This window comes from Sparus aurata, chromosome 14 (assembly GCF_900880675.1).
Source record: "Sparus aurata chromosome 14, fSpaAur1.1, whole genome shotgun sequence".
NCBI classification, from domain to species: domain Eukaryota; kingdom Metazoa; phylum Chordata; class Actinopteri; order Spariformes; family Sparidae; genus Sparus; species Sparus aurata.
Window position 1 is genome coordinate 2,554,149 of NC_044200.1, and position 19,241 is coordinate 2,573,389.

General features: G+C 42.7%; 1 protein-coding gene across 2 annotated transcripts in view; it reads left to right on the forward strand.

Annotated features, from left to right (window-relative positions):
- braf (B-Raf proto-oncogene, serine/threonine kinase) overlaps nucleotides 1-19,241 on the forward strand; it is a 38,089-nt gene that overhangs the window by 4,059 nt on the left and 14,789 nt on the right. Inside the window, exons 2-12 of one of the 2 annotated variants that reach the window (XM_030439661.1) lie at nucleotides 5,898-5,999; nucleotides 6,095-6,382; nucleotides 7,967-8,070; nucleotides 8,499-8,601; nucleotides 8,739-8,887; nucleotides 9,846-9,965; nucleotides 11,858-12,017; nucleotides 14,293-14,332; nucleotides 16,124-16,243; nucleotides 18,725-18,861; nucleotides 18,943-19,060. In XM_030439661.1, the coding sequence (XP_030295521.1) occupies nucleotides 5,898-5,999; nucleotides 6,095-6,382; nucleotides 7,967-8,070; nucleotides 8,499-8,601; nucleotides 8,739-8,887; nucleotides 9,846-9,965; nucleotides 11,858-12,017; nucleotides 14,293-14,332; nucleotides 16,124-16,243; nucleotides 18,725-18,861; nucleotides 18,943-19,060 (1,441 nt within the window). The remainder of the gene's footprint in view (nucleotides 1-5,897; nucleotides 6,000-6,094; nucleotides 6,383-7,966; nucleotides 8,071-8,498; nucleotides 8,602-8,738; nucleotides 8,888-9,845; nucleotides 9,966-11,857; nucleotides 12,018-14,292; nucleotides 14,333-16,123; nucleotides 16,244-18,724; nucleotides 18,862-18,942; nucleotides 19,061-19,241) is intronic. The other variant, XM_030439663.1, reaches the window with a different exon arrangement.

The following is a 19,241-nucleotide window of genomic DNA, read 5'->3' on the forward strand; positions in this document are numbered from 1 at the left end:
GTCTGGTCTGTGCTGGTCTGGTCTGGTCTGGTCTGTGCTGTGCTGTGCTGGTCTGTGCTGTGCTGGTCTGTGCTGGTCTGTGCTGGTCTGTGCTGGTCTGTGCTGTGCTGGTCTGGTCTGTGCTGTGCTGTGCTGGTCTGGTCTGGTCTGGTCTGGTCTGTGCTGGTCTGGTCTGGTCTGGTCTGTGCTGGTCTGGTCTCGACCCAGGTGCAGTCATTCAGTATCATGAGCATGACAACAGTGTGCTGTACTTATTGTTCCTCGTCCAGGTATTTATTGGTAAATGACAAACCAAATTTAAAGTTGCATACCACCACCTATTGTAAAGCCAATATTTCCCAATATCAGGCTGGTAATTTACACTGCTGGTTTTAATTATGCATCCCTACTTCTGAGTTTAGTTTTCATCCAGTTGACCATGTTCTCACTCTCATTAAAATTGTGCAGTGCCAGTTCAGAATAGACCGATTCCAAATGGAGCAGTCCGGTTCAGAATGGACCAGTCCGGTTCAGAATGGAGCGGTTCAGAATGGACCAGTCCGGTTCAGAATGGACCAGTCCGGTTCAGAATGGAGCGGTTCAGAATGGACCAGTCCGGTTCAGAATGGAGCGGTTCAGAATGGACCAGTCCGGTTCAGAATGGAGCGGTTCAGAATGGACCAGTCCGGTTCAGAATGGAGCGGTTCAGAATGGACCAGTCCGGTTCAGAATGGACCAGTCCGGTTCAGAATGGAGAGGTCAGCATGACCAGTCCGGTTCAGAATGGAGCAGTCCGGTTCAGAATGGAGCAGTTCAGAATGGAGCAGTCCGGTTCAGAATGGAGCAGTCCGGTTCAGAATGGAGCAGTTCAGAATGGAGCAGTCCGGTTCAGAATGGAGCAGTCCGGTTCAGAATGGAGCGGTTCAGAATGGAGCAGTCCGGTTCAGAATGGACCAGTCCGGTTCAGAATGGAGCAGTTCAGAATGGAGCAGTCCGGTTCAGAATGGACCAGTCCGGTTCAGAATGGAGCAGTCCGGTTCAGAATGGAGCGGTTCAGAATGGAGCGGTTCAGAATGGACCAGTCCGGTTCAGAATGGACCAGTCCGGTTCAGAATGGAGCAGTTCAGAATGGAGCAGTCCGGTTCAGAATGGACCAGTCCGGTTCAGAATGGAGCAGTCCGGTTCAGAATGGAGCGGTTCAGAATGGAGTGGTTCAGAATGGACCAGTCCGGTTCAGAATGGAGCGGTTCAGAATGGAGCGGTTCAGAATGGAGCGGTTCAGAATGGACCAGTCCGGTTCAGAATGGAGCAGTCCGGTTCAGAATAGAGCGGTTCAGAATGGACCAGTCCGGTTCAGAATGGAGCGGTTCAGAATGGAGCGGTTCAGAATAGAGCGGTTCAGAATGGAGGGTTCAGAATGGACCAGTCCGGTTCAGAATGGAGCGGTTCAGAATGGAGCGGTTCAGAATAGAGCGGTTCAGAATGGAGCGGTTCAGAATGGACCAGTCCGGTTCAGAATGGAGCGGTTCAGAATGGAGCGGTTCAGAATAGAGCGGTTCAGAATGGAGCGGTTCAGAATGGACCAGTCCGGTTCAGAATGGAGCGGTTCAGAATGGAGCGGTTCAGAATAGAGCGGTTCAGAATGGAGGATTCAGAATGGAGCGGTTCAGAATGGAGCGGTTCAGAATGGAGGGTTCAGAATGGAGCGGTTCAGAATAGAGCGGTTCAGAATGGAGGATTCAGAATGGAGCGGTTCAGAATAGAGCGGTTCAGAATGGAGCGGTTCAGAATGGAGGGTTCAGAATGGAGGGTTCAGAATGGAGGGTTCAGAATGGAGGGTTCAGAATGGACCAGTCCGGTTCAGAATGGAGCGGTTCAGAATGGAGGGTTCAGAATGGAGCGGTTCAGAATGGAGCGGTTCAGAATGGAGCGGTTCAGAATGGAGGGTTCAGAATGGAGCGGTTCAGAATGGAGCGGTTCAGAATGGAGCGGTTCAGAATAGAGCGGTTCAGAATGGAGGGTTCAGAATGGAGCGGTTCAGAATGGAGCGGTTCAGAATGGAGCGGTTCAGGATGGAGCGGTTCAGAATGGAGCGGTTCAGAATGGAGCGGTTCAGAATGGAGGGTTCAGCAGCTTTCTTTAGAAGCCAAATCCAAACTACTTCTCACTCGACACTCACACATTCATATTAAAACTCAAAGAAGCTGTACCTTATTTATTTATCAATTAATGTAACAATTCTTTTTTCAATTAATCTCTACTTGAATTAATACTACTCACTATAATAATATGTCATTTAATAATACTCTACTATTAATATAATAGTTCATTTACCCAGATGAATATAAAAAAACTCATCTTATTAATATTTCTACATTTCATTCCATAATCTAATGATCAATTTTCCATGTTGATTTTGTGTAAGAATATTATACTTATATGAAACTGTACTATCAGATTCAAAAGAACACATTAACTTGATGACTGTATGTGATAGAAAGCCTTTCCCTGAACTCAAATCACTTCTTTTACAGAAATATTTAATATGGTTATGACAAAATTATTTCACCACTGGAGAAATATGCACTTAAGATAATCACTGGAAAGCATCTTTTTGCATCAGTGTGTGGCAGGGAAAATACAGCAGTTCAAGCCATTTTCTCCCTCACACATGACCGTTATAGTAAACAGAAAATACAAAGCAGCTGAGTTATGGCGTTGGATGATGCGTGGTGTAAAGCTAAGCAAACACAACAGCGGTAATAGAGAAATGACTCTTAACATGGGGGGCAAATTCATTGTTTAAAAGTTAGGGAGGTGTTTGTTTTCCATCTGAGCAGGAGTTGTGTCTTGTTTTGGAGCCGACCCGTTCACCTTTACCAGCAGGAGTGACACAGGTGGCACATGGGAGAGTTCACCTTCGTCATGAGACGCGGCTGCCTTTTATTTGCAGACAAACGTAACCTCCACTGTACATCTGAGTGACTACACTGCACCCTGACTGCTGACCGGCCTCTTGTTTCTCTCTCGTCTCTGCCGCTCCACTGCACTCTCCATGCTCGCTCTCTGGCTCTTGCTCTTGCTCCACCACTCACAGCGTACAGAGAGCTGGTGTCAGGGCTCTTCCGCTTTCCCTCATGGGACCTTATTTTGGAAAAAGCTTTGGATGGCAGTGAATGGAGAAAGAGGAGGAATCATTCGATCCAGCTGGGGTTGTGCCATGAACTATTTATGTGATGTTTGTCAATTTAAAATATATATTTTTTGACTTTAGAAAGTCTTTTTGTCATCAAACTAATTAAATATCAGACTGAGAAATTACACAATTATGAAGACAACACAGCCAACAGTGTGGTTTGTGATGTCGCCTCACAAGTTAAACATTGGAGAGCTGCTCCTGTTTATTAGTTTAACACAAAACTATCTGATATTTAACTTGAAATACAACAAACTATGACTTTATTGAATTGGAAAATGATCTTTTAAATTGACAGAGATCAAAAAATCATTTGTCTCTCTTCATTCACTGAGTTTTGGGGCGGTACCTGGGCTGTAAGCACACCCCTCCAACACTGCCCTGTTCTTAAAGGAGCCATGCTACTCTTGTTCCACTAAGCTTCCTACTCAGGTACTCCAGCTGCCCACCACCAGCTGCCCACCACCAGCTGCCCACCACCAGCTGCCCACCACCAGCTGCTGAAAGTTCTGTTTTCACTGTCTGCTCTTTTTAGAGCATGTTGTGTGAAGCAACTTTTCCCTGACTCCCTCTGTCTGTTGTCTCCCATCTTGTCTGTTACCTGTGTATTTGTGTCTGTATGTTGGGACCTGAACCCCTGCACATCGCCCTGTGAAGTAGATCAGTTGATGGTTCTCGACATATGCAAACCACAGACAGACATATAGACAGAGATTTCTTGCTTTATAGTCAGATAAGTCCAGCTGTTTTGTGGGATTTCTAATCAGATGCTGCCTGAGTGAATGGTAGGACACTATGTATTTAAACCCTAGGTGGCAGCGTGGTCCTCTTGGATGACAGATGTCTCCTGGAGGTCGTGTTGGAATATTACATTAGTTTTGTTGACATACACTTTGCTTTGCTCTTTAACATAAATTATTAAAGGGGTACAAGTACTGTAAGAAATCCATTGGCTTCAGTTTGTTTGTCTTTGATATGAATATCTCCGAACTAACTACAAAAGGACAAAGCATCATTTCTAGCCCTTTTCCAAGAACTGTTTTCTTGAAGTTTTCGTCCCAGGACAGTATTTCTCCTAGGATTTGTCCAGTATTACTGAAGTGAAGGAGTATTATTTTGTGTCAGTTGATTTAATTAGAATATGCAGGTGCTCAGAACAGATTACCCTGACAATCTGACTTAACAGACTCACTACTTCCTGAGTCCTTGTGGTGTCAACTTCAGAAAAGGCAAAAGTTTATTTACAATGAGTGAAATGAATTTAGTCAGTCGTAGTTGTATCCTTCCTTAAACATTTGAACTATTCTGCTGTCTGGTTTACATTGGAATGATGGCACACATGAACAGGTTGCAGTCAGTGTGTGTAATGAGGAGGCACTTGGCTAAGACTGTAACAGACACCACAGTGAATACATGATTACGGCACTTTGGCTTTTTTAGGGCTACTTTGTATTCCCCAGTTAGACTAATAATGTGATGTAGCATTAGTTTGTCGTCTTTTAGTTGATGAACTATCAATTGCAATATAAGTTGACACTGTTAATAGAAATAATGATTTTTGCGTCATACTTATCATTTTGACTGAAAAGTGTTCAGATAATGATGATGTGTTATTTGCTGGGATATGTACCAAACAGGACATCTGCAGCACTACACACATTCATTATAATGTTGTTTTTCACCTTCATCAGCAACTTTAGTTTCTTGCTATCTGGAGATTGCACTTTGCCATGCCGGGATTTCCATTGATTAAATTAAAGTGAGTTAGAATATATCTGAAATGTTATTAGCTGTTAACATAAGGAACTATTAGCCTGAGAATGATCTCCATTTTACTACACACATCAGAAGCTTATCAAACTGCCAGTGCTCAGCAGGAGATGACCCAGTCGCTTTAGGATTGTGCTGCTTTGTGGGGGGGCATTGTAGCAGCCCTGACTGACAGGTTTAAGGGCAAAATTGCGATGTGTGTTGCAAAGTTTTGAGGTGTTTTTAGTTTTTTCCTGGTGAGATTGCAGGATCTCTCTCACACCTTTTGTGATGAAGACTGCAATACGTTATGAGGCATGTTTTCTATTGTGAAATGCATTTTCACTAAAGCACTAAATAGATTTTGAAGAGTGTAGCTGGAGATCATTTACAGTGATCCTGTCCACAGAGTAGTGTGTTTTGAGTGTGGCTTATTTCCCTGTTGTTGACATGGTTGGCAAAGTTAAATGGGAACTTTGACAACTTTCAGCCAGCATTGTATCACTACGGTGTTTCTAGTTTATGCAAATATACAATATTAAACTGCTCTCCATTGTGCCCATACCCAGAGCAACACACTTTTTTGCCCTCAAAAATCCTCCAAATGACTGAAAACTCATCATCTGCTGGACTTTCTTTTGTTCTGCAAGTTGTAAATGTTTCTAATATAAGGTCCTATGGTGGTCCACAGGAAAGGGAGGCGCTTCTCCTCTCTATTTGGGGGAGTGCAGGATGTGGTCTCAGTAAGCTCTGATCAGTCCTGGTCCAACGTGTGGTCTACCATGGCAAGAACTTGTGACTGCCTGATGTAACACAGTCACCATTTTGAAACGCAGTAATGCAGTGTAGTTCTGGTCCCTGTCACACTGTCTTGGGGGAGGCTGAAGTTCCAACCTGTACACTTCTAATCCTGTTTATTAACTTAGTTGAAAAGTCTAAGTTTGTGAACATTGTTTGGTGCGTTTCCCCGCAGATCTGGAATATCAAACAGATGATCAAGTTGACACAAGAACACTTAGAGGCTCTTCTGGACAAGTTTGGAGGAGAACACAATCCTCCTTCCATATATCTAGAGGTAAGATCAGTTTGGCTTTAATGAAAATGGACACCAAAAATAAGTCTTGTGAATGTCACTTCAGGCATTGATGCTTGTGCTGTCGTTCCTGTCAGGCCTATGAGGAGTACACCAGTAAACTGGACGCCCTGCAGCAGAGGGAGCAGCAGCTGCTGGAGGCTATGGGCAACAGTACAGACTTCTCCTGCTCGCCTTCTCCCACGCCAGCCCTTCTGGAGGTCAAGATGGGAGGTTGTGGGGTTGGAGGGGGGGCTCGGGCCTTTCCCTCTGCCCCCAACACCCCGGCTGTCCTGCAGACCCCCACAGACGCTAGCAGGGCCAACCCTCGCTCCCCTCAGAAGCCCATCGTCAGGGTCTTCCTGCCAAACAAACAGAGAACAGTGGTATGTAGAGGAATAAAGTGGAAAACACCAGCACACAACTGTCTTTATTTGATTGGATATGAATTATTTCAACCACAGATGGTCTTCCTCAGGTAAATGAGTTCACCTGTATTTGTTTGAAATGAATGAAATGTCTCCTGGTTAGATAACCTGCTACATTTACACCAGGACAGAGTCGGAATCTCATAAGACAGCCACAGATCAGGTGTGATCAGATCCCACCCTGCATGTCCTGGTCTGCCCCATCACATGAAGACAGGAACATTATAGTGTGTTTCAATTTAAATCAGATCAGGAGATCATGCAGGTGTGTTCACCTCTTCCAATTTTCTGTGTATCTTCATCTTGTACATTAATAACATTTTTCTCTCTCCTTCAGCAGTCTACACCACATAGTGTGTTTGGTTACCCTGTGTGCTGTTTACAGGCATCTGTTAATATTAGCGATTAGCACTGTTTTTTTAAATCCATACTCCTGTGTTGAAGGCTCATGTGGAGGTGTGGCTGTGGCTGACCACCTGCCTCTTAAAGAAATGTGTATAAATGTATAAGATAAGAAAAAAAAGTAGTGCAAGGAATGTGTCCAGATGAAGGGGATTTCTTTTCTCTAAAAATCTACTCAAGTAAGAGTAAAAGTATGCTGCATGTAAACTACTCCAAAAAACTCAAATGTACATGTAAGCACATGTAACGGAGTAAACGTAATGCGTTACCACCCCGTTCTGCCAGTCCAACACACTGGTCCTGGATCTGCTGCTTTGGTGAACAAAGACAGCCTGCTCCAAAATTGTGACTTTCAGAAATTCAGGATGAAATTGTCACAGTGGTGCTGCTGCTGCTGCTACAGCCCTCGTCTGCAGACCAACCAGCAGAGGGGGCTAGTGTCAAGAAAGCCCCACCCAGAGAGTCACAATTACAGCATTTATGGAAGATGCCCCATACGTTATCAAAGATATTTGAAAGTGATTTTTTTTTTTTCAATTTGAGACACTGCTGATAACTGCAAAGCAATTTCATATTAAACAAAGGCCCGGTGTGATGGGCAGTGAGAATCCAAACTGACCGTGGAAAAGGAAGTTTACACATATGTCCAGGCCACTGTCACTAGTGCGCTGAGTTCACATGCTGGGAACTTTGGGTTTCATTGTACATTTACAGGAGGGTTTTTCTGTGTTTTGGCTCTCTGCAGGTCAATGGATCAGTGAAGGGCTGTAACTTACAGTCAATCCCACCATCCATCCATCCATCCCTCCATCTATCCATCCATCAATCAATCAACTCATTTGTCAATTTTTACTTATGACTTATTAATCTGATTTTATAAGTGTTATCATTTCCAGCATTTAGATAAACCAAACAAAACAAAACATTGTCTCTGACATGGCAAACACAGACCAGGGTGGCAGCACACCTGAAACCATGTCCAGCAAGATCAATGGCTGCAAGGAACATTCTCACTCCAACTTTGCATTTTAAAGTTTCAGCATCCAAACTCAAGTGGTTGCATCAGCACATTTCCTTTCTGATATCAGCCTGCTCAGCTCTTCCATGTCAGTTCAGTGAGTGTCGCTGTGCTGTGTTCAGGTCCCGGCCCGCTGTGGGATGATTGTGAGGGACTCGCTGAAGAAAGCTCTGATGATGCGAGGCCTCATTCCAGAGTGCTGTGCCGTGTACAGGATACAGGACGGGTATGTCTGTTACTAACATTCTGTCTTCATGAAGAGGGCCACAACGCACTGTAGAGGAGACTAACTAATAATCTATATAATGCTGCACAAAGGTGGAAAGCGTAACAGAATATTGTACTTTTTTTAAGTACTGTTACATGAAAGACATTTTGTTCAAGTTAAACTATGTGTGTAAAAATATACTGGGAGGAATAAAACATGTTTTATGATGACATGATATTAGCACTGCTGTTGAGTCCAATCAAAAAATAATGATTGCGTTAAGTGTCAATTTAATCAATGAAACCGTGACATTGTAGCTGTATGATGTGCTGGTGTTCTGCTGGGTACCGTCACTGTTCTGTTAACACAACGAGAAGTGTTGATGGCCAAACAAACACCAGTGTAAGGTGGAGACAGGTCCCCTCACTCTCCACTTCCTGTTTCAGAGAGAAGAAGCCAATCGGCTGGGACACGGACATCTCCTGGCTGACAGGGGAAGAGTTACATGTAGAAGTGTTGGAGAATGTGCCGCTCACCACACACAACTTTGTGAGTACTATTAGACAGAATCTCACAAAATGACTCTAATAACATATGCATTTGATGACGTAATACACGTATCATATTGCTCAGCCTTACTTTGTTCTGATTGTGTGTGTGCATGTGTCTGTGTGTTTGACTGACAGGTGAGGAAGACCTTCTTCACACTGGCCTTCTGTGACTTCTGCAGAAAGCTGCTGTTCCAGGGTTTCCGCTGTCAGACCTGTGGCTACAAGTTCCACCAGCGCTGCAGCACAGAGGTTCCCCTCATGTGTGTCAACTATGACCAGCTAGAGTAAGTGACACACGGGGTGCAAGAATGAAGAATTCATGATCTTGGATTGTGCTTGTTATAGCAGTGCTTGAAATGGGCATTACTCAATACCACCTCTTTCTAACTATGAAGTTATAGTACAGGAGCAACAGGTTTTTTTTTTCCCATGCAACAACAAGCCACAAAAGGAGTCCAAAATGTGCCTCTGTGTTCTGTTCAGCCCGGGTATAACCATCTGTCCTGAGTGATCCCATCACAAGTGGACAGGTGTGAAATGTGAATGCCTCCAAGATGCATCAAGGATGCATTTGAGATGGGACCAGTCAGACCCAGGTGGTCTGTGCCGCATACCTTTAGCAGAGTGTATGCACATTTGTTGTGGGCCATATTGAAGGACCACCTGTTCAACTGACGTCATGAAACACAAAGAAGAAGCCACAATGAAAGGCAGAATGACAGAAACCGTCTGCTCTCCATGTGGTGCACTGTAATGTAAAGTACATGTTTGAGCTTTCTCAAGCTGTTGGTGTTATCAGCACATGTTTGTGAACACACTGTCTGTTTTAACTGATCCAAGCACTGAACTTGTCACCACCACCAGACTCCCGTACCAATGTGTTTGGTGGTGTTCTGGTGTTTTTTAAGAGTTGTTGACAGAGCAGGAACTTCACAAATGGTTACGGCAAATTCCATCTCATTTGTGACTCCTTGTAAATAAGGCAGTAAATGCAAGTTTCTTTTCTGTAAAAAGCCGTGTGAACACAGTGTTAAACTGATTTTACCATTTGCACTAAAGAAGACACAACACTTTATTGACATTGAAATATGTTAAAATATCAAATTTTACAAATGCACGAAAAAATAACTGTTTATTTTTTAAAGGAGCACCGTAAAGATTGTATACATCGGAGTGAAACTCACAGGTATGTAAGGCTTTATCTCTGTGATATGGTTAACCTTGATGATTTGTGTTCTGCAGCTTGTTGCTAGTGTCCAAGTTCTTCGAGCATCAGCGATTCACACAGGAGGAGGTCTCCTCAGAGGGAACCACCCCAGTGTCTGAAGCCTGCCCGTCACTCCCCCCATCTGACTCCACTGGGTAAGTTCTCCAGCTTCTCCCTCCTCTGAGTGACAAAAGAGGGGTGACTCTAACAGAATACGAGAATAGGTATAATTAAAAAGTCTTGTTTCTGCTCGCTGACAATGATTAACATCTCCCACAATGCAAAGAAAGACTGTCATAACAGATAATACATACATGATCACTATTAAAGTGATTTCAAACATACCCTTTTCCTTGTTTTGTGTTGTATAGGATTAAACAATGGCGTGTTCTTTTATAGAGTTTCTGTATGCATGGCTGTGTTCAACCTGCTTATACAACGTGTAGCAAAATATTTCTCTTTTGAGTCAAACAATTCTTTCAATTTTCTAAAAACAGTGACACTGATGCTTTTTATTGATTCATTTACAACATTTTCTTCAGGTGGGCATTCCTCCAAACCCTAGGTGTACCAAGTTCTTCTCTATCAGTGCGGTGTTCTCACTGTTCTCACCCCTATCCTCTTTGCATGCCTGGGAACAATTGGAGGAGTCATTATCTGCTAATACAGTTTTATACCAAAGTTGGTCTGTATTTGTAGCTTTTTTAAAACACATGAAAAACAGGCAATATAGTCCTTCCACATTGCCACAATTGCCCCTTTGTGGTGTGTCACATTCAGTGTCATTGTGTGCCAGAAATCAGGGAACAGTGGCAGGCAGCAGATCATATACCTCATCAGGCTATATCCACAAGATGTTAAAACTTGTTTAAAGAAGTCCTAACCATTACCATTCTGAATAAGACATTTTTTCCTAAGCTGGTGATTGACTCAGCTAAAGAATGAGACATCTTCGTCTTGGTTGAGATGTGCTCATGTGAAGTATTGATCTGATACTGAAATGGAGGCGAGTGACAATGTAACGGTGGTTACTTTTTGAAATGTCTTTTACTTCAGTGTCTCTTCAAACTCAGCCCAGACTGAACAATGGTCGAGCTGCTTGAACAGAGACAGATGAAAAAGAACTAACAAGTGCTACATGCTTCCCCTCTGCTGGCCAGGACGTGCAGCTGTTGCTGATGCTTGGCCTCCTGCCTTCCCAGGTGAAAGCGGTCTGGGTGATTCTGGATAACCAATAAGAGTGGGAAAGGGTACTAGGCTCTATCTCTCTCCCTCCATTCCACCTTCTGAGCAGAGACTCAGTCGGTCAGCTTGGAGGCTGGCTGTAGTATTATGTTCTGTTTTATGTCTATCAGATGGGTGTGGTAGTTCTGTTTTCGTGGCTTTGTTTCAGTTAGGTTTAGTTGCTTCTTTGTGCTAGGGTAGAGGGCTAATCCCCAGCTCTAACAGCCTTGGTGGGTTAGTCTGGGAGGCTGCCCATCAGTTTGATTGTTGTGGGGTTTTCCCTTTGTTTGGTTTGCTGTTCATTTAATACATTCATCTTCTTTTAAACAGCAGTTGGACCTGGTTGTTTGTGGTAGACCTCTTTAGGTGTACCTGCTGAAGGGGGTGGTAACACAAGCCAGCGTCCCTAACTTCAACATAAGTCATAGCATCACGCCTGACAAGGGGTGCAAATGTGCATGTCCTCCCAGGTGTTGTGTTTCCACCAAAGCTGATCAGAGATGCTACTAATAAACTCCTGTGACTGCTGCAGAGTCATCTGACCTGGATATGAATGCACATTGTACCCTTAAAAATTGAAGGCAAACACCAGATGTTGGTGGTACCAGTGTGAAAGGGATAGTGATGTATTTCTCCAGTGTTTAACAGCCCACTGTGGACGGTAAGTTGCCTATTTACTTAACACAGTACATGATAGCTGCTGTTTTGCTATCTGACTCTGTTAATTAAGCAAATAGATTTACTGTGCATAAATGAGTAGACATGTTTCCTGCAAGTACCAAAAAATCAGTTTTGACTAATTTTCACAAACAAATCTTTTCAGGTCTATGTGCCACACCACTGTGTCCCCGTCCAAGTCCATACCCATCCCGCCCAGTTTCCGGGCCAACGAGGAGGACCACCGCAACCAGTTTGGCCAGCGGGACCGTTCGTCCTCTGCCCCCAATGTCCATATCAATACCATCGAACCTGTCAACATTGATGTGAGTCTGCTTTCACTATCATTTTTACCCTCACTGACAATGCAGGAAAACTCAAATATGGTTGAAACATTGTATTCCTTGGAATACATGTGTGAAACAGTGAAGCAGAATAATACGAGATCGGCTACACCACCGAGGCTGTCACTGTACAGATACAGACTGTCAGGACAACAGGCGTGTAGAGAACAGACAATAATCAGCACAGACAGAGACACACACACAGAAAGGTCCACACACACACACACACACACACACACACACACACACACACACAGACAGAAAGGTCCACACACACACAGTCAAAGTGATCAAGCCTTCATGATATTTAGGGGAATCTCTGCCATAATGACATTCCTGATGATATGACAAATACTGAAAACAATTTATGGTTTAGAATTCACAATAGTTGTTGAGCTGTTTGCTGGGTTTCTGGCTCTCGTCATACTCATCTGGGGGCTTCTGCCTGAGGTGGTGAAGTAACTTCTTGCCCCCCTTTGTTGATGGTCTTTCTTGCACTTCTTGCATATTACCATGGTTTGTTGTACATCTGATCTGTTGTAACCAAACCACTTCCACACACTCTTTGTAAGATCTAACTCTCCACTGTGGAGCTTGTAGCAATGTTACTGTGGCGTTCAGCCATGCTTGTTGTTGCTGTTTTTGACATGACATCATTACATCATCAAGTCGGATATCATCATTATCACAATATTATTTAGTTGAACTTGTCCTTTAAGGGTGCTTTCATACCTGAAAGTCTGGACCAATGTCCAAACCAAGTGTCATGTTTGTTTAATGTGGTTGGTTTTGGTTTTACACTGGATTTATGCAAACTTAAGAATCCTGTCTTCATCACCTATCACCCTATTCTCCCTATCTGATCAGTGGCCAAAATGGCCCAAATCTCTGCTGGGAAATAAATGCCCAATTAATAAATTCAGTGACAGCAAATTGAATAACCAAGGCTAATGTTGTGCAGCGTATTAGATATGTTATCAAGACAGCTTAAATATAAACTTGTATCATGCTAAAGTTTGCTTTTGCCACCACTGATTAGACATGTAGAGTGTTCAGTCATGTGAAGCATTTATTTTCTCTCACTCCACAAGCGCTTCATCCCAGCCAGCATTCTGCCAGTGATTTATGCCAGAAAAATATATATCGACATGAGTCTAGTAGACTCACAGAAGCTGAAATCTACTCACCTCTTCAGTGCAAATCACGGAGCAGCATTGCTCAAAAATGCTGTTGTGCTCTGGTCAATTCTGCTCCTCCTCTGTTCGTTTCTAATCACACAGAGCTAATTTAAATAATTTCCCAGTCTGGGATCATTAAAGTAATTCTATCTATCTATCTGATCTTAGAAGTAGCCTCCTGAATTTATGACATATGGCTTTTATGTGTTCCTGCTTAAGTGGGACATTGCATCTTCTGCAGGAATAACGTAATAAGGATGTTAGACTTGTGTGATGAACTGTGGGGAGGGGTCTTGATGTCACCGATATGTATATGTCTGCATAATCAGCAGTTCTGAGGAATAAACGCATAAAAACACAGTCACAAACAGCAGTGACACTATTTCGAAGAGATCAGGAGTGCGTTTCCTTGCCGCTTGTGGCACATGAAGAAAATCGAACAGATGTGAAAACATCTGCGAGCTGGCATCAGAGCTCTGCACAGGGGTGAAGTTTACCTTTTTCAGACAATCGAACTGGTTATGGGCACTGACAGAGGCCTGACGGCCTGACGGCCTGACAGCCTGACGGTGAGGTGCCAGGCCACTTAAAGCACTGAGGCAGGCGCACCACGCACACCATCAAGGCGTATACAATATTTTACTATGGACAGGACTACTTTTGTATATCAAAGCAACATTATAACATCCCGTATTTTGTGCTAAAATCAGAACTTTACAAAATGATGTTGTCACACTAGAAATGAACCAAACCATGGTTCAGTTTGATCCAGACCGAGACCACCTCTTTCAGTTGGACCAAGGTTCAGCTGTTCGGTGTGGACTGTGGTCTGGAGGAGGTTTTACACCTGTAAATTTGGTTAGTATAAAACTAGAAAGTGGAAAAGTCCAGACCAAATGAGGTAGGTGTGAAAACACCCTCAGTACTTTCAGTATTGGTTCTGTAAGCATGGATTCTCTTAGTGACAATAGTTCCCGAGAGGGCTGGAACTGTACACTTTTGTGTAAACTGTGTAATGTTGTTAATGGGTTGTGTGAAATGTGTTTATATTATTAATTTTCCTTCGTCCTTCCTTTCAGGACCTGATTCGAGATCATGGCTTACCGAGGTCAGATGGAGGTAAGGATCAAAATAGAGACTTCTGCCTCATTCTGTGTTTTTTTTCCCACCATCCTGCGTCTGCGTGTTCTTGGTCTTTTGTGTGTGTGTGAAGTTCAGACCCGTGAAATTGAGTCAGTTGTGTTTAGTTCTGCACCCCATCAGTCACTGAGAGCGATAGGTGAGGACGCATATTTCTTGAAATCTGTGGGTCAGGGTTCCCTGAAGAGCCGAGTTTCTACTTCTACAGACTTCTTTCTCTTGTTTCTTTCTTTGAGTAGTCTTACTACTTGGAGGAATATGTAGCTAAATAATTTGTGAGCTTCATGACAAAAGTTTAGTGAAAATAAAATCGTCAAAGCTATTTGTAAATCAGAGGCCTGTTCATGAAACAACTGTAGTGCAGAAACAGGGTATCAGCTGGTAATTAAATGACTTTGGTTGAATAAATACAAATAAAGATACAAAAGGGAGCATCATTTGACCATTAAACTTATTTGCATATCCACTCTCCACAATCATCAGCATCTCAAGAGATTTTAGTTGGTTTCCTTGCTGAGCAACACTATTCATTTCTGATATATGGGTGGCGGCACGCAAAAGAGTTTTTACATTTCTGTTTGTATTTGAATTAAACATAAAGGTAAACCTTGTCAATTTGTTTTTCCATTAGTACCACTGTGCTCCTTACTGAGAGTTTTGGGAGCACCAGCACAAAATTTAGTAGTATCACTTAAAATAAATCCTTAATAATAGATGGACAGTTTCCAGAAATAACAATTTTCTGTTTTATTTTGAAGAAAAAAAGTCACAAAATGAAATAGTAGTCATTTTCTATGACTTTTTAAAAGGAGGCTGTAGCATCTCCTAAAACCAGATATTATGCAGACCATCAATTGATAACAAAAATTCAAACTCTATGCATGTTGTTTAAACAATGGTGTTTTCACCTCTCTAACTAGGATACAGGCTTAGAAGAGGATTTATGTATTATGTATTGGTCTCCATCCATCATTAGATTCCTTGTGATTTGGACTAAATGGAGGTAGTCAAAGTTTTTCAAGTGTCCCACTGAATCACAGTAACAGACTTCAAAAGGTCAATGCCATTATTGCTGTGTATAATGACACTTGTCGGCATTTTATATAGTGGGATGTGTGCTTTGATTAAAGCTATTGATTATCAAATAGGTCTGACAACTAGAGAATGCTCTAAAATAAGAAGGTTTATTTTATTTATATTATGTTATTTATTTTAACAATAAATAAAATGTTTGAACTGCTCTGGTGGCCATGGTTACCAACAGAAACGCAGCTCCTTGTGTTTCAAATGATTAAAATGTTTAAGTGATGATGATGATGATGATAATGATTTTAAAAACAAATCACAGGGGCATATTTGCAAGTTGCACTGATGGTTCTCGGGATAAAATGTAGGGGTACAAAATGCAACTAAATGGTCACATTGTGGAGCCTTTGTATATCTGTGTATTTTTTTACTTTGGATAGAGCCAGGTTAGCTTTGTCTGTTTGCAAACAGATGTGAGATTCATATTTATCTTATTGTCTCACTTCTGGAAAAAAAAATAAAAAATGTTGACAATGAAATGTACTTGTATATCCTAAAGTTAAATTTAGGAGTGTGAAACCTGCAGATACCCTGACAAACAGAGTTAAACATGCTAAAAATGAAGTGTGGTCGGAGGACTCTCCATCCAGAAGCTCAGCTGTAGCCATGGACAGTAGTTGGTTAGAGGTGAGAGGGGCAGGGTGAGTAGCAGTGATGGTCTGTCTGTTTCTCTTTGCCCTGCAGCCCCCCCGACCCACCCCGCCCGCTGCTTGAGGAAGCACCGAACACGGACCTCAAGCCCCCTCCTATACTCCTACCCCAATGACATAGTGTTTGATTTTGAGCCCGAGCCTGTTTTCCGAGGTAGTTAGGCCTCTGTGTGTTCCTGTGTCCTTCACCCCCCCACCACCTCCTCCACTCCCCACACACCAACCCCAGCCCTGTGTCACATCCACTGTGTGTCCCCCTCTTTCACTCTCTCTCCCCTCTATGTCCACACATGCTCGCTCTATCACACACCTGACTTACAGCTCACAGGTTACCCAGGGATCTCACAGCTATTCTGATCACTCACAACTCTTTATATGGGTGGTGGTTTGATTCCCATAATGCTCCTTTCGATCAAGTACTGTTACTATAGTGAATTAGTAATCAATAACTGCATTTGTTCTTTAAAGTTCAATATCTGCTGTAGTGTGAAAGCACACACATACATATTTAGATTGCTGCTTGGTTTCAAAAGAGAACAATGTGGCTGAAGACAAGATCTTTATTGATCCCCAGTAGGAGAAATTCACTTCAGCTATTTAAAGTGTAAGTTCATCAAAAACATATTCACTTACTGAATCTACTTTCTTCCAATGAAATATTTCCAATTAAAACTCTAGAAGATGTGTTCCGTGTAAGCTACAGCTTTATGATGTTATTGATTCTTTTTGATATATGGTGTATTCTGTATCTACAAAATAATCAAATCTATAAAACAAACCTAAACTGCAGTCCTGTTTTGACACTCGCTCCCCGACCGAAGCAAAAGTCACACACTCTGATATTTCATTGGATTGCCTCTAGCTTTGATTATGGCACGTATTCGCCGTGGCATTGTTTTGATTAGCTGATGCGATGTCACAACATTTATTTCCATCCAGAGTTGCATCCATTTTTCGCCAGGTTCTTGTATTGATGATGGGAGAGTCTGGTCACTGCGTAAAGTCTTCTCCAGCACATCCCAAAGATTCTCAATGGGGTTCAGGTCTAGACTCTGTGGTGGCCAATCCATGTGTGAAAATGATGTCTCATGCTCCCTGAACCACTCTTTCACAATTTGAGCCCGATGAATCCTCGCATTGTCAATCCTCCTGTGCCATCAGGGAAGAAAAAATCCATTGATGGAATAACCTGTGTTATTCAGTATATTCAGGTAGTCAGCTGACCTCATTCTTTGGGCACTGAATGCTGCTGAATTAGACCTGACCAACTGTATCAACCCCAGATCACAACACTGCGCCCACAGGCTCGTACAGTAGGCACTAGGCATGATGGGTGCATCACTTCATCTGCCTCTTTTCTTACCCTGATGGGCCCATCACTCTGGAACAGGGTAACTCTGGACTCATCAGACCACATGACCTTCTTCCATCGCTCCAGAGTCCAATCTTTATGCTCCCGAGCATTTTCCTTACTGCTAAGTTTACACAGCTGTTTAGTTCTCTTCACATTGTGCTCTTACTTTCACTATTGAAAATAGCCACGAGTTCTACTGTTGATTTTTTATCATTTGATTTCACCAAACCTTTAAGTGATCTCCAATCACCATCATTCAAGATTTTTTCTGACCAGATTTCTTCCTCTAAGATGATGGTTCACCACTATCATTCCAGGTTTGAAAATGTGTTGGACAATTCTGAACCCAATTTTAGTAGTTTCAGCAGTCTCCTTGGTTGTTTTCTTTGCTTGATGCAGGTCAATAATTGAACCCTTCTAAAACCAAGTTACATCTTTCCCACGACCACTGGATACGTGTCCCTACACGGTTGTTTAAGAAATATGAAGCTACTGTAACAAAACTGTTATATTACAGTGCACCAACAGTTTTAGAAAACAGAAGTACTAAGATGCTGAAGCTAGATGGCTAGTTGTAGCTGATTCCCAGGGCATTTCAAAAGGATAAACTGACTTCATTCACTGAAGGTAGTGAGCAAGTGTTAGCTTAAAAACATTAACAGCCCTATTTAAACGATCTGTGGCGTATGGTCTTAAGCGCATGTCGCATGTGCATTAAGAGTGTGTCTAACTCCCATTCACTAGTTAAGCAGTAGGTAATATGGGCGCATGGTAAGGCGCACAGTGGAAAAGGGTTGTATTTAGACTCTTAATTGCGATTAGTGTGTTTTTTTTATAGACCAATCCAAGTGTCATCTCCCATTTGTTTTAAGAGCCAGGTGCACCTGGCAAATTATAATATACATTTAAGTACACTTTAAGTAACTTAACATTTATGAGGCTAGAATTGCTGATTGTGCCAAGCCAGGCTTATTGGTCTTATTGTAAACTGTCGGGTTCCTATTTGATCAGCAATATAAAATCCTGTAAGTCGTCCAATAACAGTGGACATATTAAACCATTAATTGCCATCCAACCAAGCGCACTCACTTCTCGTCTGCATGTGACCAAACACACACCCAACTGATACAGATGCCTCAATCCCTGTCCTCGCCCAAACGTCCTCTTTCTTTACTCTTCTGCTTTCTCTCAGTTTCTCTTTTTTTTTTTAAACCACTGTTTCTTACCCTTCTCACCTGTCGTCTATTGTTTCCCTTCTTTTCATTCCCGACCCCCCTCCAGGCTCTACCACAGGGCTGTCAGCCACGCCTCCTGCCTCTTTACCTGGCTCTCTGACGAATGTCAAGGTTCCACAAAAGTCGCCATGCCAACAGAGGGAGCGCAAGTCTTCATCCTCATCTGAGGACCGCAATAAAATGGTGAGAGGTTGAGACAGATGATGGCATTTTTCTGAAGGTCATCGTCTGTGTGATTGTGCTGACTGAGTGTCCTGTGAACAGAAAACGCTGGGGAGAAGGGACTCCAGTGACGACTGGGAAATCCCTGAGGGTCAGATCACTCTGGGTCAGAGGATAGGTTCTGGATCCTTTGGAACCGTCTTCAAGGGAAAATGGCATGGTGAGACCAATGCAGTACTCTTTCACACCCTCTAGACATCAACTCATCAATCATATGAATTATTATAATGATCGTTTATTTAAATCAGCAAAGTGTGTTAGACTCGGCTTGTTTTATTTGCACCAGCAGTGTTTGTTGACACTCTGTTATGTGTGTCTGTAGTCAAAATTCAGGACTCTAA